Here is a 26,597-nt window from a genome sequence, read left to right as displayed (position 1 = left end):
TACACTGGCGAGCTACCTTAGAGTTTTCCACATCCCTTACTCCGAGACCTGTACCCAGGTATCTTGCTGATTTTATTTTTTTTTTAAAGCAGGCATTCAAGTTCAGCTCGATGTCCACGAGGAGTTCTGGATCCTCTTCAGCTATCTTTTCTTTCTTTCTTTCTTTCTTTTTTTTTTAACAACAAAGCAAAGTTTATTGAGCGATAGTAAAGGGATAGTACAAAGATCCCGAAGAGGAAGGGGACCCAAAAGGGTTGCCCTCTTCAGCCACCTTTGAGTGTAGTTAAACTTTCACTCCCAACGGTATCGGAGCCACACCTCTCCCTTCCTAGACTCTCTCCTCCTGTCCTTGTCCTTACTGCACCTAGTTCCCCACTCCTGTCCCAAGCCCCCCTGGCCACCTCTCCAGGTGGCCCAGGTTTATGATCCTGTCTCTGACGGTGCCTCCTCCCTCTGGGCTCCTCTCCCAGTGACTCTGTTCGTGGAGGCTGAGAAATACCGTGAGTGGCCTTTCTTGCCTCACTTACTGCTGGTGAGAGAGCTGTTCATAACTTTCCGCTGACATCTGGAGAACGTAGGCTTTGGAGGAGCAGTGCCCAGATTCCCCGGGAGCCAGCAAAGCCAAGTCTTTTTCAAGTTTCCAGCGCAGCCTATGTTATAGTAATAGGAGTTGGTCATTGTGTTTAATAGTAAAACAAAACCTAAGTGCACATGAAAAGCACATCTTTTCTGCATGTTGGGGTGAGGAGAGGTGACGGTGAGTGTGTAGGATGATAGGAAAAGCATTACGGACATGGGAAAGCATCTCGGAGCGCACAGACATGGCATGAGTAATGGCAGGCTTACAGCCACAAGGCTAGACTTTCAGCCCTGCCTCCCTCTGTTGTACCCCCATTTCGGTCACTTAAGGTATGTATGAAGCGGTGAGAAGAGGGGCCGCCTGCCCTTCAGTCCGCAGGCCCGGGACCCCTGCATGGGTGTTGGCCCATCAGAGCCCAGAAGAACGTCCCCTGACTGGATCTTTCTCGGACCGGTTTGCTCACTTCCCTTCCTGCTCAGCCCAGAGGTGACTCGGTAATCCCCACCGAGTGACCTCATGGCAGGCTAAGTGGCTTGGGAACTTCAGCCTCCGGTCTCCAGTCAGGAGCACAAAGAGGGGAGCTGGGAAGCGGAGGGATCAAGGGGTGGTCAGCAAGCCCTGCACCCATTGCAGACCCTGCTTGCACTTGCCCCTCTGATCCCGGCCACATTGTCCAGGCCTGAAAGTGCCGGGCTGTGTTCGGAGGAGTCAAGAGGTAGCCTGGTCCCATACCCACGCACTGAGTGCTCGTCCAGCTTGCTTTTCCCCCAAAAAAAGGAGGAAGGGGGCTCCAAGGCCATCCCCCCAGGTGACTAAGAACGGATAAGTGGGGACCCAGCAAAGGCCTGACTCCCTGCAGGAAGCGTGGCTCTGGGATTAGTGAGAGGGCGTCAGTAGTATCCACGCCGCCTCTGGGTGCTAGGATTTCCTGCTGCCAAAACTATAACCTTTTTGAAGGCAGGGATCACGTTTTATTTTTCGCACTTTCACGCCTCACATCATGCTGCTTCATAGCTGGTGTTTAGTTTATTCTTTGTTCTGGCTGATTGATTGAAAATCGAAAGGCCAGGCTGTGCATTGGATTTTATGGCTCCCCGTGGGGGCAAGGTGCCGAGGCTGGGTGAGTTTATTTTCCTCTTTCTCCCCGTGGACAAGATAGGGAGGGGTTGGGATGGGTGTGAGGTCTTCGTGGCCTCCGCTTGCAGACACCCTTTCTCTTGACCAAGCAGCGAGCTTTTTGCTTCTGGCTCTGCTCCTTCTTGCCTGGAAGTCGGTGTCGGGGAGGCTCTTCAGGGCTGGGCAAATCCTAGGGAGGGCAGCTAGGGATACCCAGGGAGTGTGGGAAATTGGGAGCAGAACACCGAGGGAGCACAGCCTGTGCTCAGAAGGGAGTAGGTACTGCTTTCCTCCTGCCAGCGCTGGCTGCTGCTGGGTTGGGTTTAAATGGTGATTCTCTCTCTCTCTTTTTGGTGTATGTATATGCAAGACCTTTGATATTTGAGTAGGGATCCTCTCTTATCCATAGAATTCACTAACTTGAGGTGCCTTGCCCTCGGAGTGTTGGGAAGACGGTTATCCAGACCCACTAGATTTGTTTGTACACCTTTGATTTCTTTCATAAGAAAAAGAAATTCCAACTTAAGTTTATTGTTTAGATGGCCTGCTCTCCGAGTCCCCGGACTGTCCAGAAGTGGGTTGCTCATCAGGACTGGGCTCCGCACTGCTGTCCCACCACTGGCCGGGGCAGCTGTGACCTATCTCATGGTGCCAGAGGTGGTCCAGCACGAAAGCGTCCCCCTGGAGAACCTTGGGGAGCACTGCTGGCTGGAAGTGCTCTTGGGAAATCCGGGAGGAAATGGCTGATGTGGCCCGGGGTCCCTATGCCTTGGCCCCAGCCCAGGCCAGCCCGCCCACCTGCCTGCCTGCCTTCCTCAGGCCAGGCTGCCTTCCTAACTCTCTCCCCTCCTCCTCTGCCACCCCTTCTTGGGAGATTTTGGACTGTGGACTTAGGGAATTCGAGATAAGAGAACTAGAATCCAGGTCTTCACCAAAGGCCAGGAAGGTTCTCTTCCATGGACGTGCCTGTCTGTGGAAGGCAGTGAGTTGCTGGCCTATTGAGAAAATGGGTCTCGTGCCCAATGGACTCCAAGGTGTTTGTAATACAAGACCTTTCGTTAGTGTTGGCGCAGCTGTGCTCTGTTCTAGAGCTGGGTCTTACTTCTAACTTCCCAGGTATAGGTGTGATGGGAGTAATTAGTTGTGGCAGGAGACAGTTTTTTTTCCCATCCAGCCAAGGGATGAGTTGGTTCTGTTATGGATGGGAGCAGGCTGGCAGCCCTTTGGAGGGGGGGTAAGATATAGAAGGGAGAAGACAAGACAGGGAAGGTCCTGGCAGGACTTGAAGATAAGCTGCAACGAGAAGGAAGCAGGAGTTCTTAGCAGAGACAGAGCCAGCACCCACCCCGGGTGAAGGTGCTCCTACGGGTGCTTGGCCTTAGGGCACCTGGACAGTGGCTTCTGCAGAGTAGCCTCAGTGAGGGCAGGGAAGTAGCATCTTTCTCCCTCAACGCCTGGCCTTGAGTGCCCCTGAGGATTGGGTCCTGAGGGCAGGAGCTCCATTTAGTGCCACTCCTAGCACGAAATTCCTGTTCCCATATTCTGACATTTTGTCTGTGGTGTCGACTGCACAGATTGGGGACTGGGGTGTCGTAGGGGGTGCTGCAAACCTAATTAGTCCCTTGCTCTGGTCCTCCTCCAAGGGGAGAGCATTTCAAAGAGCTGTGTTGGATAAAAAATGACAAATTCAGCACCCTTCAAAGGCTTTGGGGCCTGTGGATTTTGGTGCTGGTGGGGGTAGGTCCTCACTATCCCCAAAACTTCTTAAAAGGTGACTGTCTGGTGGGCTGTCCATAGGCTGCCTCTCTCGGGGGTAATCAGAGGCAGTGGTGTGGTCAGATGTGACTTGTGGGCTGTGTCCTGGGTGTCTGTTTTTGGGTGAAATTCATCTCTGAGCTGGCTAAGTGGTAAAACGCCTTTCTCCTGTGTCATCCAAAAGGATATCATGTGGGTGGGCAATGTGGTCAAGTGTACTCCTTAACTTTGGATGTGTGTTGCTGTAAAACCTGCCTGTCCTCCTACCCCTCCTTCGAAGTCACTCATAGTTGAGAAACTGAAAGAAAATAAACCGTCTTCACCAGACTGTGAACCTCTCCAGGCACTGAACCAATCTCAAGCAGTGGGGGCGCCCTGCTGCCTGCATTGTCAAAGCCTCTTGAATTAGATAAACAACATGGAGTTATTCGGGGCTTTTGTTTTCATAGGACCAAGGACCTAGAGGAGAGGCAGATGCCGTCTCCTCTCATTTTTATTCAACACGTGTTTATTGAACCCTTACTCTATGCCGAGACCATGTTGGGTGCTAGACGTGCAGAAGTGAGCAAGACCGGGCAAATTTCCTCTCATGGAGTGTCCTCATTTGGGAGACGGCTGTGTGTGTGGGCGTGGGGGGCAAATCCCTTATACCTGATGGCCAGACGTGCAGCCAGGCAAAGAGAGGGCAAGTGACTTGGCCCGGCCACCCTGCTTACTTAGCACAGCTCAGTCACAAACCCAAATAGGTTTTTCTGAGTCCCAAACCCATGCTTTTTCTAACATGTCAAGGAGCTGCCCTTAGCAACTCAGCATTTATAGGTGGGGATCCAGGTGCCTCTCAATTGCCCCCTTTAGAGCATCCTAGGTAAGCAGGCTTCCTCTTCAGACAGCTCCCCAGGGAAGGTGAGCACAAAATTTCGTTTGCAGTGCCCACCTCCAAGTGTTTCTTAGCCTTCTAGGTTGTTTGGTTAAAGTTGTGGCCTCCAGGCTGCTGCACATATATTCACTTTGGAGTCAACTGACACACTTGTATGTCCTAGCAAGACTTACTGAATCTTTGGCCCAGTTAGTACTAAACACTGAGCCGTATCGTTTCTTTGGCATTTGAAAACCTGTCCCAGTTACTGGAAGGCCAGCTTGGTGAGTTGGGGGCAGCGAGTAAAGCACCTCATATTCTTATTTATTTGTTTGTTTGTTTTGTTCTGAAAGAAAAGAATTCTCGCTGGCTTTACTGGTCCCCCTGTTCTTGCCTCCATGGAAACAAAGTGCACAAAGCTTGGAAAAGAATTAGTGACACTCCTCCCCACCAATGTCTTACATTATGAGCTGCTTCTCTGCCTCCTGCATTTTCAACGTATTACAGCTTTTCTGTGGCTTGGAAAAATCCGTTGACTGAGTGATGATTGTTTTCATGAAACGGTGCAACATGTAAAGCAATGGTTGTCATTAATAGTGCAGTTATGTAGAGAGTAGCTCTTTAAGCCTTCAGTTTCAAATCAGATTAGCGCTCTGTTAACTTAAAATAGCCCCAAAAAGAAGAAAGAAGAAAAAAAGAACTGTCGGAAATCAGAGGGAAATATTAGCATTATGAAACATGTTAACAAGTGGCCATTAGCACTTTATGTCTGCATGAATAGCATCTTTAAGTGTTTTATTGGTAACAGAATAGAGTGGAGTCACATAGAATGGCATTACTTTTCAAATTGGCAAGTTCTTTTAATTCAGACTTCTCCTTGTTATTGCCTACTGGGGAGCATTTATTCACCTGTCAAAATGTACACCAGGGTAGGAAAAGGTACTTTAGCTGTCCTGGCTGATCCCGGGCTCTCAGGTGTAGGAGTTTTGTCCTTCTCCCATGCCCCCCCTGCCCAACACCACTGCCCACCAGGAGGAGGGCGAGGCTGAAAGCACAAACAGGGGGTGAGTGATGCTATGGAGGAAGCTGGCGCGGCGTCAGGTGTGAGGATGTGCATCTCAGTGTGCCTGACATGTGGCTGGTTGTGGCGAAATGTGTGTGCGTGTGCGCGGATCACTGAGCTGGAGGAGCTCTGCAGAGCTGTTGGTGGTGGGCACCTCCCCAGCCTCTTAGCTTCTCCTTCTGGAGGCTTCTCCTACGCCTTAGGGAAAAGACTCCAATTTGGTCTTGACTGGCCTCTCTCGAGAGCACCCCCCCACCATTCTTTTTCCTTTCCCAAACCAGTTGGACCCCTCTATGTTATAATGCAAAACGCGGTTCCCCCTGGGCCCCAGGGCCTGTGGGGAAAATGGAATTTGGCAGAAACTCAAACTCCAAAGCCCAAGTGACCCCAGGTCTGGCTGCCTGATGGTTTTACAGATATGGCGTTGAGTGGCCTCCTGGCAGTTTGGGATTCTAGAGGTCCCCTCATTCATTTTTCAACACATTTTTTGAACACTTGCCATGTGCCAGGAACTGTTCTTGGTGTTGAGCACATAGCGATGATCAAAGCATTCAAAAATCCCTGACCTTGTGGCACTCCCATTCTAGCTGGGGAGACAGATAGTAAATGAATAAACATGTGAATTATATAGTGTGTCAGAATATGATCAGACTGCTTGGGAGAAAAATAGGGCGGGGACGAGGGATACGGAATGTGTGGTGGGCACACTTTAAATAGGATGGTTAGGGATAGCCCCACTGAGAAGAAAAGATTCCAAGGAATGAGACAATCGGCCATGTGGATTTCTGGAAGAGGGTTCTGAGCCAAACGAATAGCAAATGCAGAGACTTTGTGCATAATCTGCTTGGTTGTTGGAGGAGGAGAAAGGGGCCCTGCAGTCCGAGTGGAAGGAGTAAGGGAGTTGGGTGGGAGCTGAAGCCCGAGGGACAGGAGACCAGTGCCTTGTCCGCCATTGCGAGGATTTGGCTTCGATTTGACTCCAAGGGAGATGGAAGCCACCGGAGGAGTGGCGTCATGTGACTTAGGTTTCCAGAAAGTCACTTTGGCTGCTTTTTTTGAGACTTGCGTGTGGAGAGGTGAGGCAGAAGTATTCAGGAGGCTGTTGCCAAAATCCAGGCCATATGATGGCAGCTTGGGCCAGGGGGATGGGCGTGTGAGAGGAGGCTGGATTCTGGAAATGTTTTGAAGGTACAACGATCAGGATTCACCCACAGATTGGACGTGGGGTGTGAGAGTTAGAGGAGTCAGGGTGGACCTTAAGTGTTTGGCTTGGTGACTGGAAGGATGAAGTTGCTGTTTACTGGGATGAGGAAGGCACTGGGAGGTGTTTGAGAGGATGGAGGTGCTCGGTCCAAACTGTGGGGTTCCTCTTCCTCTTCTGCTTGGGGCCACAGGTGGCCATTCGACTGCTCTGCTCGGAGAGGGTCGGGCGGGAAGGGAGTGCGACCCTCATGGGGGCAGCTGGGAGACCGACCTCTAGTAGACTGCTGGTGGCTGCGGTGGCTTAGGTCAAGCTCTGACTTGTAGTGGTTTAGAAAAGGTGCTTTTTTTGAGCTGTTTTATTCAGTTTCTTTCTCTTTTGTTCGTTAGCTACCAAAGACAACTTGATCTTTTGACTCAGAAATATGTGCTTTGTGTCTTGCATTTCTTTTCCTCAGCTTGTTTTCTCAGAGCTCAGGTAAATCATCAGGGGCTGCTGGTGAACGGTGGGATTTGGGAATGGGTATAGAAGCCGCATCTTTCCCTGGGCTTCACCCCCTCCAGGTGCTGGAGGATTACCAGGAATCCACTGCCACTGTGTCTTACACCTCTAAAGAGTCCTTTTCTGAAGATTTCTCTGTGGCTTTGCTGTACCCAGATCTGCCACTCAGCCTGAGCTTTGGAATTTCTTATGGAAATCTGTTGTCCTCCTTTCCATGGGTCCTCCTCCTCCCTTTCCCCATTCCTGGAAAGAAGTTGGCTGGCAGATAGAGTGTTTTTCCTTGAAAGGAGAGAGGAGAGCCCTCTAATGGAAAAGTAAAATAATTCTTGGAATTCTTATTACACCCAAGCCAGCCAAAGCTGAGACCAAGTGAATTATTTGGGGGTAATTTGCAAGGACCTGAATCAAACAGATTGCTTTCTTGCACTGACCTCAGCTTGAATCTTTAGAACAAAAGCTGGCAATGTTAGGAGTTTGATAAAAGTGAGCATTTTTATCCGAGCCATCTTTGCTTGGGGTGGGGGTGGGGAGGTTTCTAGGCTTTTGGGCCCACAGGTGAGCATCTTGCTAGCACCAGGCTCCTTATCGTAGGAGGCACATCTCTGCCCTCAAGTCTCAAAAGACTTCAGTAGCAGTGTTTAGAGCATGAGTTTAACATCCATCGAGGTAGGCCTTATTTTTCTCTTTATCTCTTCCGTGGTGCTGGCTTCGCCACATGTAGAACAAATTATTCTGGAATCTGCGGTGGCCCAAGGGAGAGCCCACAGAAAAGTCTAGGCTGCCAGCTTAAAGGTCCAGCCTGTTGTGAAAGAGGCCCTAGGGGAAATCCAAAGATCTCCAGCCTTCCCCGTGGTCCCAGATAGGTAAGCACCAGCCTTTCCCAGTCCAAGCCAGGATGGGTTCCTGACATTTTCCTTCTCCCAGCTACGCCCCTTGACCAGCCCTTGACCAGTTTGCTGAGGTGCCTGTGCTCCTTTGTCCGCCAGGCATATCCTTCCCATCCAGAGGAGAACAATGTCCCCTTCAGAAAGGGAAGGGTCCAGCACGGCTGCACATTAGCTGTTCCATAAACTTATGACTGCATTCCTTTAAAAATGTGTCTTGGGGATGTTTGTCTCGCAGCAGCTGGCAACCTCCTTGTTTTTGAAAACCTCAGACTCCGTGGCTGGGCTGCCCTGTTGGCCCCTCTCACTACCACAGGGAGAATGGCCTGGGGCATAATTCTGTGTCCCCAAGAAGCTTTTCTCTGGCACCTCTTTCACATCATGCCTTGTCTGCCACATTCTAAAACAAGTATGGCTGAGTTTGAGTTTCCTCCTATTTTTTATTTATGTAATTTTTGGTAGTTGTTGTTTGGATTGTGGGGAGGCGGGTAGACAACCCTAGGGCAGTCAGCATGTTGGGTTGGCTCTTTGAGATGAATAAGTACTTAGCTGTTGCTCAACTACTTTTGTTTGTGAAATAAAGGACAGTAAGCACCATGACAGGAGAGAATTTCAGGTTTATTGTGATTTCTTTTTTGTGTTTGCATCTGCCCTGCTCAGTGAGGGCATTACCCGTAACCCCATAGGAACTAACACCGAAGACCATATGATTTTAAAGCTTTAGAAATCTGCGTGTGTAATATGTCTTTTGTGAATTTTTTTTTGTTCTTTTGCTTTAGAAACAGTAATAATAATCCATAGTAATTATCCCATAGTATGCTGTCCTTTGTTACAGGAGCACTGGATTAGTGTGAAAACGTGTCCTGTATACAGTTTCAACAGCTTGATTCTGCTTCTTCCTTCCCCCTTCCACCCCCCTTTTCTGTCTCGTGCTATTTGGAAGACAATTTCCACATTTCTGCCATATGTCTTAGAAAAGCTCAGGACTTAGAGGCAGTAGCAGACTTAGGACAGCAAGCTTAGTTCAGGTGGGGAGGCCGCCCCGTACAGCAGAGACTGTTATGCAGACCTAGAGCTGTTGAAACAGCTGCGTTTGGAAACCCTGCTTCCCCTTGCTTGCCCTCTTTTCTTGAGAGACTCCCAAACATCTGAAAATGCAAAAGCACTTCACCAGGTTTTAACTTTTCTGGCTCAAACAGAAGTAGCTTCATATCAACAAGAGAACAGCAGTCTTTGTATGTTTTGTAGGCATTTTTTGAGCTTTTCAAGCAAGACAGGCCCCTTCCTTCCTTCCTTCCTTCCTTCCTTCCTTCCTTCCTTCCTTCCTTCCTTCCTCCCTCCCTCCCTCCTTCCGTTCCGCCTGCCTGCCTTCCTTCCTTCCTTCTTTCCTTCCTTCCTTCTTTCCTTCCTTCCTTCCTTCCTTCCTTCCTTCCTTCCTTCCTTCTTCTTGGTGCCTTGTTTTGCATTCTGCTCAACTAGAAGAGCATTTAATCCTTGGCCTCCTGTCTGTTGAGATATTATGTTTTTTTAATAGTGCTTGTTTATGACTAAGGTCAAAGACAGTATTTCAGAACAAAAATTAGAGTTAGTTCATAATTGAGTACATATGTATGTAACTGTTTATTTTTATAGTTTGCTAATTTATTTTTGAACCGCTCGGTTATGCCAACATGTTTATAGCTCTGTTCATCACGTGCCTTACCAGTCAGGGTGCGAAAAGGCACATGCTTTTCAATAGTTTGGATCCCAAGTTAAATTAGATAATGCTATCGGGTAGCAATTTAATTACATTAATTGAATGTTTAGGTGGAAAGGTAGTTTTGCAGAGGCCATAACGAGATAACATTTGTAAGCGCACGTGTATAAATCTCAGCATTATAGACATTATTTGAGGTTGCTGACAGAAAAATGGATATATATCAGGCTTTTAGAAGGAAATGTGAGGGGCTCTGTCCTCGCTGGTAAATGCTGCCCTCGCAGTTTTGGAGGCTGCTGGGCATGGCCATTTCCTTCGTGGGATGCCTGTAGAATTAGGCCTCCGAGCAGAGATGACAAAGGCACTTGGGTGTATTTGTACAGCCAGGGCTTTCCTGGTGGCCACTCGCCAGCTCGGGCTGGCTCGCTGAGCCTGAGAAGACAAGGCACAGTCTAGTGAGGCCTTTGTCACCCTGGAGGGTCGAGGCTTGGCACACCTGGGCTTATCTCCGTGGCGCTCCACACCTGCTCTGCCCGGAATCCGAGGAAGGCTGTGTCAGGGATCCAGGGGGTTTTACAGTCTGGGGGGTGGGGGGAGCAGCTGGCAGGAGAGCCCAGGCCGCGAGGTGGGGCGCGGCAGCCCACGGCCCGTGCCTGGGAAGGGGCTTCCTCCCACGCAGGGGGAGCTAAATGAGGGGTCCAGAGCCCCAGGCCCCAGTCCGCCACCTTCCCTCAGTGCCCTTGGACAAAATAGGAGAGTGGGCATTTGGGTAATATGACAAGTTCTTTGGGGCCGGGTGTCCCTTCCCACCTCTCCGTGATTTAGCGTGGTGGGTGTCAAGTGACGGCTCGCAAAAAGGGATATTTAGGTGAGCTAACAGCAGATTCTGTGCCTATGAGTAATGCATTGTCTTCTGACGCCATCTGGTTCCACCGGGCTGCGGAGCCTGGCGTGGTGGCCTGAACCCTGCAGCGCCCGACGCGGGTTATTTAGCAAATGCCACTGTGCCTCCCTCGCAGCGTCTGGGAGACCAACCAGGTGGGTCTGCCGTGGCTCCCGGGTGTTCTCTCGATGTGGATTTTCCTGCCCACTGTGGTTTTTAGGGGTACTCCCCCCTCCGCCCTTCAGGTGGATTTGTTCCTGGCTGTATCTATAGTTGGCCCTTCCCCTTGGGAGCCAGCCATGAGTGACTTCATCTAAAATTAAAGACCCAGGTGGAGGATTGCCCTCCTAGTCACAGGGTGGCCGCTTTGGTTCCCTTGCCTCTGGGTGGTGGAGGTGGGTGGGAGGGCTCATGATTTCAAAATACTCTTGCTTTGGTGGCCGGAAGGTCCACTGAAAGAGGGCTGGGGAAGCTGGAAGGAAGGGTGGGCAGCTGTGCCTTGGAGGGGAAGGAGGCCTGCTGGTTGGGACAAGAAGGTAAACGAGAGCGGGTCTAGCCCCCACGGGTAGGACAGGTGAGCTCTTATCCCCGGCTGCAGATGCCGTGGTTGTCCCAACTGAAAGCAGCCCCACTTGGTTGACTACCTGATGAGTGATTTTCCCCAAGTTGACAGCTGCTCCGACACATTTCACGTACAAGTCCTGACAAAGTGGTGTGTTCTTTTGGGGCTGTTATTATCGCAGTAGGCATTTGGAAGAATCTGGAAGAATGGGGTTCCAAGGGATGACCTTGAAGGGATTTCTCAGTATCTGTTCCTTCCTTTCTTGCCAGCCCTCTAGCTTTTTCGGTTTATGAAAAATTAGACCCATCCCTTTCAAACATCCACTGTGCTCTTAAGAATGAGAATAGAAATAAAATCACAGTATGTTTACATGGTTCTTGAAGAAGCCCTCTGATGAGCATTGTCAGATGTGAGCCTTACCTCATGGGTAAACTTGTGAAGAGGCAAGGGAGGTGGTGTGTGAAGCCCAGAGAGGGTAAAGGGCATGTCTGGTCTTACACAGCTACGGGATAGACTTAGGGCCAGGACTCCTCCCTCCTGGCCTCCGTCCGTTCCACAGCCCGCCCACGGGGCAGACAGTCGGGGCTTGCAGAAGGCTGCTTTTTGGTGGCAGGTCTGTTTGAACAGTTGGGAGCAGGGACGTCGGTGGGAGTGCTCACTGTTAGGGGAGGCAGGTGATGGGAATTAGTATGATCTTTGAGGGTTTGCAGGGGCAGAAGTGTGCCTGACATTCAGCCTTTCTGTATATTTCCAGAATTTATTGCCATAGCCCCTAAGCACCAGGGAAAATGTTAACTTGGAGAAGCTTCTCAGTAAATACCCCAGGTGCAGTTCCTGGTGAGCATCAGTACCTGTTTCTTCGGCTTACGCCTGACTCCCTGCAATGCCGAGGGAAGGCTCGGGAGAGGAGGGTTTAGGGGAGACGGACACGGAGCCGGTTGTTTCAGCACACTTGGTCTTCCGTTTGCATTTGGTTTCACTTGACTTTTCCTGGGTTCCAGGATGCTGAGCTCCCAGCGCAAAGGAGAACATTAGGGTAGATGTAAAAGCCGCAGGTAGTTAGAGGTTGACTTACACCTTCCTGTTTGGGAAAGCAGGCGGGCAGGGAGGAAGGTTCAAATGTGGGTAATATTCCAGTATTCAGACTGGTGGCCTCCTCTGTCTTCAAGCTGGGTGAAGCCCTGAGGTAATTTAGAAAGGGAAGGGTGGTCCAGACACAGCTCTGGAAGGCTTCATCCTCATTCCTGCATGAGGGCCAGCGGGCAGCAGCTGTGTGGGACGCCGGGGAAGCCGCAGTGCGGTGGGAGCCCCAGGCCCTGTTTCACTGGTGTGAAGGCTCCGTGGGCATCTCTGTTTTATGTGAGGATTTCTGCCTGGCAAGTGTGAGTGGAAGAGGAGACCAGAGCCCTGTGGCCCAGGGGCGGTGCAGGCAGAATGATGCTTTTCAGAGTTCTTAGAATGCGCCACCCGAAGCCATGAATGCATCCAGTCGGCAGTGGCAAGTGTGGGGTTTTGCTCTTGTTGGGCCTTTCACTCACTGTCTTTCATTTCATTTCATTTCATTTCTTTCTTTCTTTCTTTCTTTCTTTCTTTCTTTCTTTCTTTCTTTCTTTCTTCTTTCTTTCTTTCTTTCTTTCCTTATTTCTTTCTCTTTTTTTTGAATCAATAAACACTTGAGAAAGAGATTTCAATAAATACAAATTACTGTTAATTTTAAGAACTTTGCAAAAAGAATAAACTCTCATGAAAGATCCAAAATCCCTCTCAATGGGTGCTGGGTTTGTATTTCGTTTCCCAGATCTTCTGGACAGGATAACTGAGTCCTTAGAAAATGTCAGATTTCCCTGGCAGAGCCACTGGGTGTTTGATGAAGTCTTTCAGAGCTGGGTGGGAACTGCTGGGTGGGGAAGATAGCCGTAAACCCTGAAACAGCCACTGGAGTGGGAGCTAGGACAGGCCTCTGCAGCCTTGGGCAGTGCATGGGACTTCTACGCAGTAGGTGGGAGGCTTCTGCTCTGTCCTGGAAACAGATGGGGGGAGAAGGTGCAAGGGAGGTTGTTATGGCGGCTCAGAGGAAGCTCAGAGGCGGTTGTCTCCCAGGGAGATGTCTGGGTCCTCAAATGGCCACCCAGGCCGGAGTGCGTGTTGGGAGTAAAGGTTTTAATAAGAGGTCAGAATCCTGGGAGGATTGGGGTTCCTTTGCAACTTCCCCCCTTTTTTCTCTTGGTTCTTCTGGCTGGACCTCGGTCTGTCCTTCCAGCTGCTTGGAGACTGCCAAGGCTTTGAATGAGCTCAACATGCTCAGGGTGATGTGGCCTCTCCCTCCTGGGCCTGGGGGTGACCCAGTTTAGAGGAGGTGGCCCCCACCCTGCTCCCACCCCTGAGGCAAATGTAGTGAGTGGATCTGGGTCTGCTCCCTTCCCCACAGATACCTTCGTGACTAGCTTTGATCCTTATTTCAACACATTCCATGCATATTAACATGACAGACACATTGGTTTTGCTCCAAGCAAGTAGCAGTCTACCCTAGATGGGCTCTGGGCCCTTAAAGACAGGTGGGTGTTGGAAGAGAGTAAGCAACAAGCCTCACTGTTCTGGAGTGGACCAATGTTCTCTCTGTTTCTTGCTCACCCCGTCCCTGCCACCACCACCCCCATCTCATTTGACCCATGAGAAACTTGACTCTCGTAGAGATTATGTGCCTCCAACTGGTCACATAGCTTCTTAGTGACAGGACTAGAATTTATGTCTTCTGGTGACCAGTTGAGTGCTTCTTCTGCTCTACTCTATTACCATGATCAGAGCTAAATTTTTAAAAATTGTTATTTCTTAAACGCATATTTTAATATAAGAAACCATGGGATTGGATGTGAATAATGCTTTTTGATGTAGGAGGAAGATAAGGGGAGGGAGCCACCTGGGGAGTTCCGGAGCAATACCTGAGATCTGGGAGTTGTGGGTGCAGAGTGTGTGAGGGCAGAGTGCAAATATGTGCTCGCAGGAACCCACTGTGCTACCCTTTTGAATTCCACGAAGAAGTTAGTCTGTCTGTAATTTTATTAGGCTGAGACTTTTTCCGATGGTTTATTTTTCCGATTGCTCACAGCCCATAGAAGAGAGCCAGGGAGGGAAGCCAGCGCGTTTGCACTATTTACCTACTCCCTGACTTTGGAACGCAGCAGATCTGCTGTGTGGTGCTTTGTTACACCAACTTTCGCAGATTGGGACAATAAACCGTAAGCACGTCAGCTCACTTGGAGGGACCCGATATCTGATTGTTGCTCTCATAAGTATCTGTACCAATATTTATATGATTCTGATAGTCTTGAGTTGTGTTGTTACAACACGCAAAGCTGTCAGTTTTCTAGGACTTCTGGTGGTAAAGCTTTTCCGAGGAGTGAGGCTTATTTTTGATCTGGCCTTTCCTCCCTGAAACCCTGTTAGTCTGGGATTTCACCTAGTGCAACACAAGTTTTGTAGGAAGAACCGTGCCATTACCCCATTCCATCATTCACTGGTCAAATAACCAGCAGAGGCCATTCTGGAATGCAAGGAGGCTGGCGTAACTTCTCAGAGTGTGTCTTTCTGCTCCCCTTGCTTAAATTTTCATGTGAGGTGAGCCCATTGCTGTAATTACGAAGGGGATATAGTATTTTGGAAGGCCTTCATCTCTTCAGGTGAGCACCTGGAAAGAGCACTTTATCTAAACCACTTGCAAGTGGCTAATCCTATAAAAGCGTCCGTTTCCCCAAAGTATCCATGGCTTCGTGGGACACTTACATGTCGGTTTACAGATGACTGAGGATTAGAGGCGCTAGACTGTGAGCTCCTTGAGGGCAAGGAATGAGGCTAATTTCATTTTGTTCTCCCTGCCACTCACAATGCACGTGTGGAACGAATGAATGAACTTGGCTGCCATTGAATTTCAGGCAGAAAGAAGGAAGAATTTCCAGAACAGTGATGTAAGTCAGTGCAAGACTGGATGGTCACCTGACATTTTTCCAGAAACAGGTCTTGTTTTGGAAGATGCGCCAAGGGCGTCTTGTGGGAGAGGGACTCATGTGGTGCTTGGAGACCACTGCTGTTGATTCAGTCAACCGTGACTGGGCCGAGGAGCACAGGTTCTCCCCGTGGCTCACACGAGGACGTGGAGCCCCGGAAGTGCTTGTGAGCCCACTCTGCTAGGTTACCAAGCTCCAGCAGCTGCTGAGCCCCAGACGCTATATTTTTTCGTAGGTAATTTCACCATAAACATCTTCACCATAGATATATGCATTTTTGCTGCATAACTAATTGGCCCTAAGGCAGTTTTGCCATAAAAGGTAAAAAAAAAAATAACTGGTTGACAGTTTGGTTTCATTTCTTCATTGAGGCAGTCCTCCCATTTTTATATGATGTAAATCTTAGCTCTCATAATGGTCTATATGGTGGCGTAGAGTTTTGAACCCATATTTCCCATAGGACTTTGGAATAACTATCAACCAACAAGTGACAATATGCCAAGAACACACAGCAGTGTAGAGGCTTTCCCAATTCAGTACAAAGCCAGTTACAGATAAACATCCTAGTATTTGGAAACGGATGCCTCTCTTAATGAAGGAAGAAAATTTAGCAAGAAAAGAAGAAGTGGGTTGGTGAACAAGATGAATCAACAAGCAAAAATATGTATGATACGTATGAATGAAAGACTTTGAAGACCAATGTTTAGGTGCAATCCACAAAATAAAATCAGTTATTTGCACCGTATTGCCATGAATCGACACTATCCATTTTGAATGTATGCGAATATTTTGTATTTTGCAATAAAGTCTTTGTAATTTTGTTATTCATTTTTCATGTTTCATTATGTCCTTCTAAATGAATGTCGCTTTTTTATTTTTTTTGTGATTTTATCTTTTAAATGGCAAGAATTGCCTTACGGCCAATTAGTTATGGGGAGAAAACATTTGCTAGCCCAGTGTTTATGGTGAAAATATGCAGCACACTCTGCCCCCTGCCTTCCCCTCCCCTCCCCTCCCCCCCGCCCCCGGCCTTGGAGGCTGGCAATGCAGTATAGTCAGACCCATTTTACTGATGGACAGACTGAGGCTCAGGACCTTAAAAGGGCTGCTCTAGGTTGCACAGCCAGGAAGGGATGGGAGATGAAGGTTCTGGAGTCTTCATCTCCCTAGGCCTGGGATCCCGAGTGCTCCCCCTCTGACCCACCAGAGCTTGAACCCCCGTGCCCCGCTGTTAGCTCAGGGCTGACATTCCAGGCCCCCAGCCTTAGGCCTGGACTGCCTCTGAAGGTGGACTTGGTCCCGAGGGGTGGGGAGGAGCGGGCTGCCCTGAATCCTTGCCCCTCTTCCCCCACCGTTCACAGGGCCTCCCCCTCCGTGTTGCCCTCCCACAGAGCCTGCCTGCCTGGCCCTCGGGAGGCTGCCCGCCCGGTGTCCTCCCCGCCAGGGATTACTCCTGGCCAGGCCGCGGCTGCCCCACCCCCCCACCCTGCTCGGAAGGCCTGTCAGCCCGCAGGGGTGCGGTTCAGAGGCGCCCTGCCTGAAGGAGCTGGTCCCAGGGAGCCCCACCTGCCCCCCCACCCCTGCTGGACTTGGGGAGCTCTAGTCCCCAGGCCGCCTCTCCAGCACCAGACCCTGCCGGGCCTCTGGGTTTCCCATCCTGGGCCTAGAAGCAGGACTGTGGGAGCCCCCCCATCCCCAGCGCCCTGGGCATGGCCCCAACATGCAGTCGCCCTGGCAGGCGGCCCCAGGCAGGCCCGGGCAGAGGACCGAAGGAGGAGAAGGAGCAAGGGGAGCCGCAGCAGACCGGAGAGGAGACACAGGCAGCTCCCCAGCAAGCGGCCTGGCAATGGGGTGGGTGCCCCGGCGGGGGGCTGGCCCGGGCTGGCTGCCGGGGAGGAGTCGGGTTGGCGGCCAGCCCGCCTGGAGCGTGTGTGGGCGGCCAGTGGGGTCTGGGAGTCTTGGGGTGTGGGCTTGGGAAGAGGAGGGAGAGCTGGGGTGCCTCCTTCCCCAGGGCTGCCAGCGAGCCGGGTCACAGGAGCTACCCCGTTGACCCCGTTGACCCCTTTGGAGGTACAGGACCTCCCTTGCCATGTGCTCGCATCTGACGCGTACTTTCCCAGATCGCCCTGCTTCTCATGTCTCCTTTCATTCCTGATCTACTTTTGAACCTACCTTGGCAACCAACAGTAATACCCTCTGCTTAAAAAAAAAAAAAAAAAATCCTAATGGCTTTCTGCTCTTCCTCACTGTAGTCCGCGCTTCAGTCTGGGGGACCTAGCCGTCCCCGTGGCTCAGGGACACCCGTACCTGGGGCTGGTGAGTAGGTCAGGGTGGTTGGCAAGTATCGTCTTCAGAAGGCCGCGTTTTGCAGGAGTTTGGGCCTGACAGCCAGGTGTATCGGAGTTGGTTCACCCGCTGGCTGGGGGCCCAGAAACCAGTTGATAGACTCTGTTGAGCCTCGGGCTCCTTATCTGTAAAATGGGGATAATTAACTTTCCTGTCCACTGGGAAGAAATGTTCCGCTTGGCTCTCTCTCCGAGGCCTTAAGGAATGTGTGTCTTCCCCAGTGGGGATTGTTCTGGAAGGCCTCAGCCCTGGAGGGCACCGTCCGCTGGCCTTGTGCAGCGTCTGGCCCCTGCTTCCCCCGCTCCCACACCCTCTGTGGCCACACACTGTTCTCCAGCTCATGGGCTTGGGGCCACAGGTGGGAGAGGACAATGGCAGCCCTGGGAAACTGAGTCCCAGGGGACAGGCCTCAGGATCCTCTCCCAGAAGAGGTGAAGGTAAATGGGTTTGTCGCAGTAGTGTTCTTCCCTTTATTGCCCATTTTCAGAGAGAGTCAGAGGAAGGGAAAAATGGGGAACACAGGCTGCCCCTGCCTCCCATCCCTCACCCTACCTGCTTCCTGTTCCGTTAAAGAAATGTAGTTTCTGCATGCGTTGGCCAACCATCTGAGTTTGATCGGGGTTTATTGGTGACTCAAATCTATGTGGAAGGTACATACGTGTTGGGACATAAATTCGAGAGGCTTCCCTTAGTGACAAAATCTCTAGGCTCTTCTGAGAATCAGCAGCCTGGCCAACAATAGGGCAGGGCCAGGTCAGCCCTGGGCCCAAAGATGACCTCTGCGGCCCCACTGGCATCTGGCCTCCTTGTCTCCCGTTGGCCTTTTCCCTCTCTCGCCTTCCTGGTCATACACACAGGTGGCAGATGGGGGGGGGGTCAGATCACCCCTGCTCATTCCTCTTCAGCACAGTAAGCCTGTGGGCTACTGAAATTTGAAGCGCCGTGCGGGTGCCAGAGGCGGCTGTGTTATGAATGTGCCAGGCCACTTCTAGGGGAAGGGGGCGTAGGAGAGCCTGGGGCTTCGTGGCGCCTTCCTGGTATCAGGACGGTGCAAGGCCTGGAGGCTGTCCCTCCCCGTGTCCTCCATGCGCAGCCTGCACCCTTGGAGGGACCCCCGTGTCCAGCCCAGCCCGGGTGCACATCTTGTGTGCTTGGTCGGCACTGATAGGGGTCACCGTGGGGAGGGGAGCTCCTCGGAGCACCCTGCCACATGCCCTGAGGCTGTGCCCAGCCCGCAGTGTCCAGGGTCTCATCTGCCAGGGCCCTGCTGGTTATCACTGTGGGCATTATCTCCACTCCCCACCTCTGCACGCAGGGCTGTGGTGTCCCCTTGAAGAACCACACACCCATCTCCCCAGGGGCCCTTCTTGCGCAGTCTGACCCAATGCCCCCTCCTTCAGGGACTTTTGACTCCCCCCGCCTTTCTCAGGACAGTGTCCTTTCCCAAAGACCAGCCAGACCCAGGTCTCCAGGGGCTGCCCTGGGGGTCCCAGTCCCTCACCTCCTTGGGCCTGTCAGCTTTGGCGTCCAGCAGTCTGCAACACCCACACCTTTGTGGGTTCTCACGATGGCCCTCAGCTGTTGAAGTGGTTTCGTTTAGGATGGAGAACAGGACCCTTGTGAGCAATTCTCTTGTCACTGGCAAAGGGAGAGAGGGGACAAAAGAGGCCACAGAGTCCTCTGGGGGAAATGTGTGTTGAGGATAGGGTGGTAGTGCGTGGAAAGGGGAAAGACCAGCAGAAGACTGGTCTGGAAGGCCTTCAAAGGAAGTAAAGTACATTCAATTGCTCCATAAGCTGCAAAGTGCCATTCAGTGGAAGCCGTCGTCGTCATCTCATCATCATCACTGTCGTGGCCATTATCATTACCCTGCCCAGGAGGTAGGTGGTAACTGACCAAGTTTCTAGCTGATTCCTGATTTTAGAGGCCATGAATTTGTTTATTGGGAACATTCCAATTCAACTCAAGAGCTGGTGTTTGAGTCTAGATGTCAAAACTTGCTGATATTCCCCTGGCTTACTAAATTGAGGGCTAGTTTCTAGGATGTGACTTGAGGAGAGCTTCTGGAGCCTTGAATGCTAGTTATCTATACTGTGAAAAATCTGAATTTGTCAGATGGAGCAGGAAAAGGTGACACTTCTTACAGAAGATTTCTTTTTCTCACTTTACAAAAGTATCCACCGTGGTATTCTTTGCAGTGGGATGTTTCTGCAGCGAGTGAGTGTTTACAGGCCATTAACTACTCCAGGGCAGGACTTCGGTAGAGAAAAAAGGAAGGCTGCAAGGAAATGGACTCCTCGCCCTAGCTTAGAGATGCTAATTAAAGAGGATTAGAATCTACTGGCCGACTGGTGTCTCCTAAGCACTCCGTGCCCTCAGAGCTGGGAGAGAAGTAGGGAGCATGCTTCCTTCCCTCCGAGAACTTACAGTAGCTCTGGAAGCAGACACCTCTGGTGCAGTAGCTGGGAAGACACTGTCATGAAGGCAGAAATCAAGTGCCAAGTTGTGTTTATTCATCTCTTACCGTTGTTGTTGGGAAAATGGGCCCTGCTTTATAAAAATTTAGTTTACGTGCTGCTTTCCAGGACTCCTGCTATTGCACTATGGTGAGGGAGGTTGGAGGAAGGAGTGGGCCTAGGACTCCTCCAGGGAGCATGGAGAGAGCTCACATGGAGTTGGAGTGCAGAGGGTTGGCTGTCCAGGAATTCCATTCAGGGCTGGCGCTCCACAAAGGCCCGGGTGCCTGCCGGACGGTGGGAGTGAGAAGATGGTGAGGAGACAGGGTTGTGCAAGAGAGGAGAGATGGACTCAGCAGGCTCTTCCAGAAGAGGTAGCTGGCTCAAATCTGTGTCTTGAACCAGCGGCCAAGCGGCAAGTGGCCGTCTTCTTTCTCTCTTGCCGCTCTCCTGCCTGCTGCTACTCTGCTACTCTGAGCTCACTCTGGCCGCGTGTGCGGGGCCGACCGGAGGACAACAGCAGGCCTGTCGTCAGATGGCCAGCACCAACTCGGTCTCTGCCTGGGAAGTGGTTGTGGCCGGGACACCTGCGTCACAGGACTAGCCACATGCCCCTTTAGTAACACCTCTGGGATGGTCAGCTCTTGCCCTTTCCCCCGTGTGTGGCAGCCCGCACCACCTTTGCCGGGCAAGGCATTCTCTGAGTGGGTTTATTGGACTTGCACCGTAGAGGTCATAATCTGTTTTCCCGGCTTCCAGGGACCCGCCATGGTCCTAGTATTCGGGGATGTCATGATGTCATGTCCTAAAAGCCTTCATCTTCAATGACGCTTTCACAGATGAGGGTGGCCCTGGCCCCCTTCTGTAGTTCGTTCCTCCCTTTTCTGACAATCTTTCCCAGATCTGTAGTATGTTTCTTAGGTGTTTAAGAAAATACTCTAAAAGGAAAGAAAATGTCCTTGTGATGAGACTCTCAGAGCAATGGTAGTACCATTTAGAGCCTGGAGCATGCAGTGTGCGACCTCTGCCCCGGGCTCCCATAGTGGCAGGGATTTGGGTTGGGGGGAGAGTAGTGAATCGCCTGTTCCGGGCAGGAAGGGAATTGGGGCTCGCCAAGCATCTTTTCTGGATATGTGCCAGTTGCAGGTCCCTTTGAAACATTTTGACTTTGAGGTAAGTCCCAGAGTCTCAAACCACAGGAGCCGTATCAGACACATAATGTCCCACCCCAACCTGGGAGACAACTTGACTGCTTCCACTGGCCCAACCAGAGTCATGTCTCACGGGTTCTCCTCTGAGGTACTGATGGAGGAGCCACTGCTGTGAGAAGAAAGGAAGCTACGCAGGGCTTGGAAGTTATCAGAGTGATATGGCTGGAAAGAGATACAGAGCTGGCGAGCTCCAGGTGCATGCGTAAGTGCAGGTAGCTGATGCCAGGGCAGGGTAGTCCCAACATTGACCAGAAAAGCAATATGGCATCCACTCTTCGAGCGCACCAGGGTCAACACAACTGTAAGAATTGGTCTGGTGCAAGCTAACAGTTGCTTTTATCAAAGGCCCCAAAGGAAGGGTTTGGCCTCCAACTGGGGTGGGGGGAGGTGGGTAAGGGTGGGGTGGAAGAGGCGTGGTAGGTCTCCTGGTCTGTGGCTGTTTGCTCAGGTGGCCTCTTTCAGAAGACTCTTGGTGCAAAGTTAGATCGTATTTCTTGACGGGAGTAAAATTGTTTGTACACATTGCCACATGGACTGGATCCTCTTTCCTAAAATTGTAAAGGAGGTTAAGCGCCCCCCCCCCCATCTACATTCTCCCACCTAGTCACCATCCATTCATTTTTCATGTCTGTCTGTCCATCCGTGTATAGGCACCTATGAGGTTCCAGCTACTCTGTGTTCCCAAATGACTCCCTCCCAAGCCCCACATCGTTTCCTCTGTTCTCTCCCTCTTCCCTTTCTATTACTCTTGGGAAAGGGGCTGATGACCTCATTTCTGCTGAGGTGTAACCAATAAATATCAGGAGGATGTGTCTTATTTCACAGAGCACTTACTCTAAGTACTTTAACTTACTCATCAAGTTTACTCATTTTATTAACTTATGTTCATGGAAACTCTATGAAACAGATACTATTATTATTCCCATTTTTCAGATGAGTTATTTTTTTGTTCTAGATGAAGAAATGAAGTATGGTGGTGCGACACCATGAGCCAGGAATTATTTGCCATCACAGAACCAGCATCTGTCTTCCCAAGTCTGACTTTTCCAGTCAGTGGAGGTTAGGTAGCTGCAATGGACACTTTCTCCTCCCTTTCAATATTTCTTCTCAGTGAGGACCACTTTCACTCTCCTCTTCCCATACTCCCATCTTTGCAAATATGGCATGAGATTGATAAGTCGTTAAAGAATTAGTGATCATTTATTCCAACTTCCTTGTTTACAGTGTGGTGACTGAGTTTCCAGAGAGGTGACGAGGCCAGGCATGGTCACCTGGCCAAGTAGTGACAATGCACAGATCAGGAGCCAGGACTCCCAGTCCTGGCCCCATGTCTTCCACCATCCCATGCCATTCTGTTAGCACCACCATCTCCCCACCTCACACTTCCTCGGTGTATTTAGCTAACAGATCTATTGCCCCAGGAATAAGGATTTGCACAGGTGTCGAGTAATGTAGGCATGCATCACTCCTACGGGGCTTCATTTTCTCTTTCTCAGTTTATTGCCAGCAGCAGCCTTTGTTGTTCTCTTCAGCTGTTTCTTCTTGAGTTGTTGTCTAAGATGGCTGCCCCCTCTTGTCCACTCCCCACCCCATTTTCTATGTCTTCCCTTAATCTGCTCCTGCCACTACCTGGAGCCATTGTGGCTCCTGTTGTAGGCTTTATTAACACCTTCGTGGATCCTTCTGCTTCCTGTTCACCCATTATCTCCCAGCCCTACCCTGTTGCAGCTGAGGACAGTAGAGGAGGGGCAAAGAGGGTGAATCTTCATTTCCTCCCCTGGCTCTCTGCTGTCCACAGCACCGGGCAGCAGCTGTTTCCCTCTGGGCTGTTGTCTGAGAGAGGCCTTGATGATGTCTTTCTTCCCAAGGCCTTTTGGCAAGGTAGAAGTTACTCTAGAACCCTTGGCTGCTGTTCAACTGTACAGGTATTGGGGGAGGTCAGCCACCTCCCTCTCTGACCTCATAGGGGGCTCTTAGGCCACTCAACACCACATTTAATATGTACCCCTTACTCAGAAGGGACCTCTGAATGCCCACTCTAAAGAAGTTTTGAAGTCTTTATCCCTTCCTTAGAGTGGTGGAGAGGTTTCTGCTTGGCGTAAGGTGAAATTTGGTAATTGAGCCAAACAGATGGCTGGGATACAGGCTTTGGAGCTGAACTCTCAGGGGAATGGGGTGAAGGTGGGGCTAGCTGAAGGGTGATGAAATGGGGGCTCCCTGGACTCTTAAACTCAAAACCTTTTCTGTGTTCTCAAAACTTGAGTTGCCCTAGGTATTTACCTAAGAGAAATGAAGACATGCATTCACACAAACACATACATAAATGTTCCCTATAGCATTGTTTTTAGTAGTCAGAAAGTGGTAACAATGCAAATGTCCATCAGTAGGTGAATGGATAAATTGTAGTACAGCCATACAATGGAATACTCAATATAAGAATGAAATAGTAATACATTTCAAAGATATGGGATCTCCGCATCACTCTGCTCAGTGAAAGAAATTGAACACAAAAGGTGACATGTTAGGGTGCCTGGCTGGCTCAGTCAGTAGAGCATGAGACTTTAGATCTCAGGACCCAAGGTCCTGAGTTTAAGCCCCACATTGGGCATGGAGCCTACTTACAAAAGAGAGACAGAGAGAGAGAGAGCTGACATATGGTTTGATTCCACTTATATGAAATTCTAGAAAAATCAAAACTATAGTGAGAAAAAGTAGGTCAGAGAATTAGGGGAGAAGACTGACTGCAAAGAGGGGCATGAGGAAACTTTTCAGAGTGATGGAAATGTTCTCTATCTTGACTTTGGTGGAGGTGATACAACTGTATACAATGGGCAAAAATTCATTAAACTATACACTTAGAATGAGTGACTTCCATTGTATGTAAATTATGCCTCAATAAAGGTAAAAAACAAAAGCCAACCACTTGAGTGGGACCAGCATGGAAGGCTGTCTATTTCTAGCCTTTAGCTGTTTGCATCTTCTCAAGACCCCAGCCGTCTCTGAGTGGGGTACCAAAGTACATTTTATAGAACTCAGAATGTTCTTTGGATTCTGAGGAGGTTTCACTGAAGTTGGTAATGACTGGGAGAGAGACAGAGGCAGGCTGAGATGGTGTTACCCATCATGAGCAGAACATGGGTGAGAAAAGCGTGAGCACTCTAAGTATGTCAGGGGAGGAGTAAGTAAAAGGAGGGTGTTCGTTGCGTAGAATTCCCTTGGGCTTTATTCAATAAAAAGGGAAGAGGGCACCTGAGTCAGTCTTATTCATTGATAGTATCTTCTCCTGGGGTGGAGATCCCAACTGTATAATTGTCTGGAGAATTCCTGTAAAGTGAGAGTTTTTATTTGTTTTGAATATTCATCTTTCTTTCCAAATTTGTCTCTCATACAGAGTTTCCAAGGTGGTCAGCATAAATGTGGTATCTGAATTTTACTTATTTATTGGCAGGCTTGTATGGAGTGTGTCTTCTGAACCCAGCTTAGTGCTGAGACTATGTAGATTTGGGTCCTTCACACACAATACCTCCGTGCATGCACAGTGTTGGGTCCCACCCGGCCACGTGGCCTGACCCTGGGTCTTGGCTGCCAGGGTGGAGAAAGGATGCCCAGGGTGCTTTGATATGAACAGTCTGCCCAACCTGGGGAATTATGGGCAACTTTTTAGATAATAGTTATATTAGCTGCTACCCTAGCTTTTGCTAGACCTCCCCTTTACCACACCCAGTATCTAAAGGGGGCAAAGAATGTCCATGTTTGCTGCTCTCTGGCCTCAAAATGAAGTCCTTTTTAGTGATGCTGGATTTAAAATAATATTAAAAATATGTTTGTGGAACTTCGCTTTTTGCATGCAGGAAGTGCTCCTGCTGAACCTTACTTCTTTGCAGATGACCGTGCTTGAAATACAGCTAGAGAGTGGGGTGGCTGGCTGGCTCAGTCGGTAGAGCATGTAACTCTTGATGTCGGGGTCATAAGTTTGAGCCCCACGTTGGGGGTAGAGTTTACTTTATAAAAAAAAAAAAAACACGGCTAGAGAGTTGTACAACCTTAAAGAAGTTTTTTCACATTGAAAAGATGTTATTTTTTGGCAGCTAGACTCAACTGACCTGGCCTGTGCTCTGGTCGGCGCACATACTTCATTTCTGCTCATCTCCAGGGTGTGGGGTGGCTGTTTAGAGGGTGGATAGTAATGCTAATCTTTGTGTAGCATAACGTGTTACTGCCACTTGCCTTTTTTTATCTGGAAGTTCAAGCAGATATCAGAAGGGAACTGTTTGTGGGTACAGAGATGGCTAAAGTTACCATTATAACTCCCCTTTTAGAAGGTAAATCAGTTATTTAACCATTACTTGTTGGATTCCTAGGATATATGTTTATCATATATCATATGCTATGCTGGGTACTTTGAAATAAAATTAAAATAAGTAGAGGACAGAGTCCCTGCACTTAAGAAGTGCTTTGGGAAGACACGGAATTAAGTAGAGTCAAGAAGAGGTAACCAGCGATGTAAGGACTGGATAGGAGTCCAACGTGGTACAGGCAGTGAGGCTAGAGATGGAAGATGAGATTGATTCTTATGCTAAGGTGACTAGTAGACCTTTGACTGGGCCTTGAAACATGAGCAGGATTCGAGGAAATCAGAGAGGAAGAAGAAAAGCCAGAAAGGAAATGAGAATGAAAGGGATTTTTTTTTTTTTAAACTTGTGCAGAGTATTTTCACCGGTGCAGAGAGGAAGCTAAGGCTAGAATAGAAGTGCGAGGCTGGATTATGGAGCTCTGAATGGTGGCTTAAGGAGCTGGACCATATCCTGTTGACCATGGGAGGCTGTCAAATTGTTCTGAGCAGAGGATGAAGGCAGCATTCTAGGTGACGTGCGTGGAGGGGTGGGGTGGGCAGGTTGTTGGAAATCTCTCTGTAATGTCCTTCATGCTGAGTTTTCCTTTGTCAACTTGTATGTTCTCGAGGATGGAGCTGGTTGACTGTAGGGTTTCCTTTCATGAGGAGGGTGGAACCAAACATTGTAGGATACAACCAAATGGATCTGTTCTCAATGTGGAGAAACTTCTAGGTCTTGGAAAGTTTTCATCTCGCCCGCATTATGGATGGAGAGTTGACAGGGATGGAGTTTGGAAGCAAAAGCCTGTCATGTCCACATTGTTCTTTTGTCCCTCTCCTCCAGACCATCCATGTTGAGGAACTGTTCAGGGCATGGAAGTTTTCCATGATGGCATTTATCATTTAGATGTGGGGAAACAAGGCAGGCACCCAAATCCATATCCTTATAAACTCTCTTTAATAGCATCTTCCTACTGTGGGCATTAGCAAGCTAGCCCTGAATTTAGAGAACTTTTTTGGATAGGGTAAGAGGAAAGTTGAGGAAAGGAGTGATTGATAGGCATTTGGAAAGGAAAGAAGGTCTGTGGGCTCAGGAGATTAGCCAGGGAAGCACAGAAAGTCAAACAAGGAAAGCAGAGACCTTAGTGAGCCC

At 49.8% G+C, this 26,597-nt stretch overlaps 1 protein-coding gene across 15 annotated transcripts in view; it reads left to right on the top strand.

Annotated features, from left to right (window-relative positions):
* The window catches only part of BCL11A (BAF chromatin remodeling complex subunit BCL11A), a 102,400-nt gene that overhangs the window by 39,482 nt on the left and 36,321 nt on the right, over nucleotides 1-26,597 (top strand). The window contains exon 1 of one of the 15 annotated variants that reach the window (XM_049115558.1): nucleotides 16,715-16,949. The exons of 13 other annotated variants lie outside the window; for them this stretch is intronic. In XM_049115558.1, the coding sequence (XP_048971515.1) occupies nucleotides 16,808-16,949 (142 nt within the window). In that variant the 5' untranslated portion in view covers nucleotides 16,715-16,807. Of the gene's footprint in view, nucleotides 1-16,714; nucleotides 16,950-25,821; nucleotides 25,976-26,597 lie in introns of those variants that run through there. One more of the 15 variants, XM_049115561.1, reaches the window with a different exon arrangement.

Source organism: Canis lupus, chromosome 10 (assembly GCF_003254725.2).
Source record: "Canis lupus dingo isolate Sandy chromosome 10, ASM325472v2, whole genome shotgun sequence".
In the NCBI taxonomy this organism is placed as follows: Eukaryota; Metazoa; Chordata; class Mammalia; order Carnivora; family Canidae; genus Canis; species Canis lupus.
Note: the sequence above shows the minus strand (reverse complement) of the source record. Positions and strands in the feature narration are given on the sequence as shown.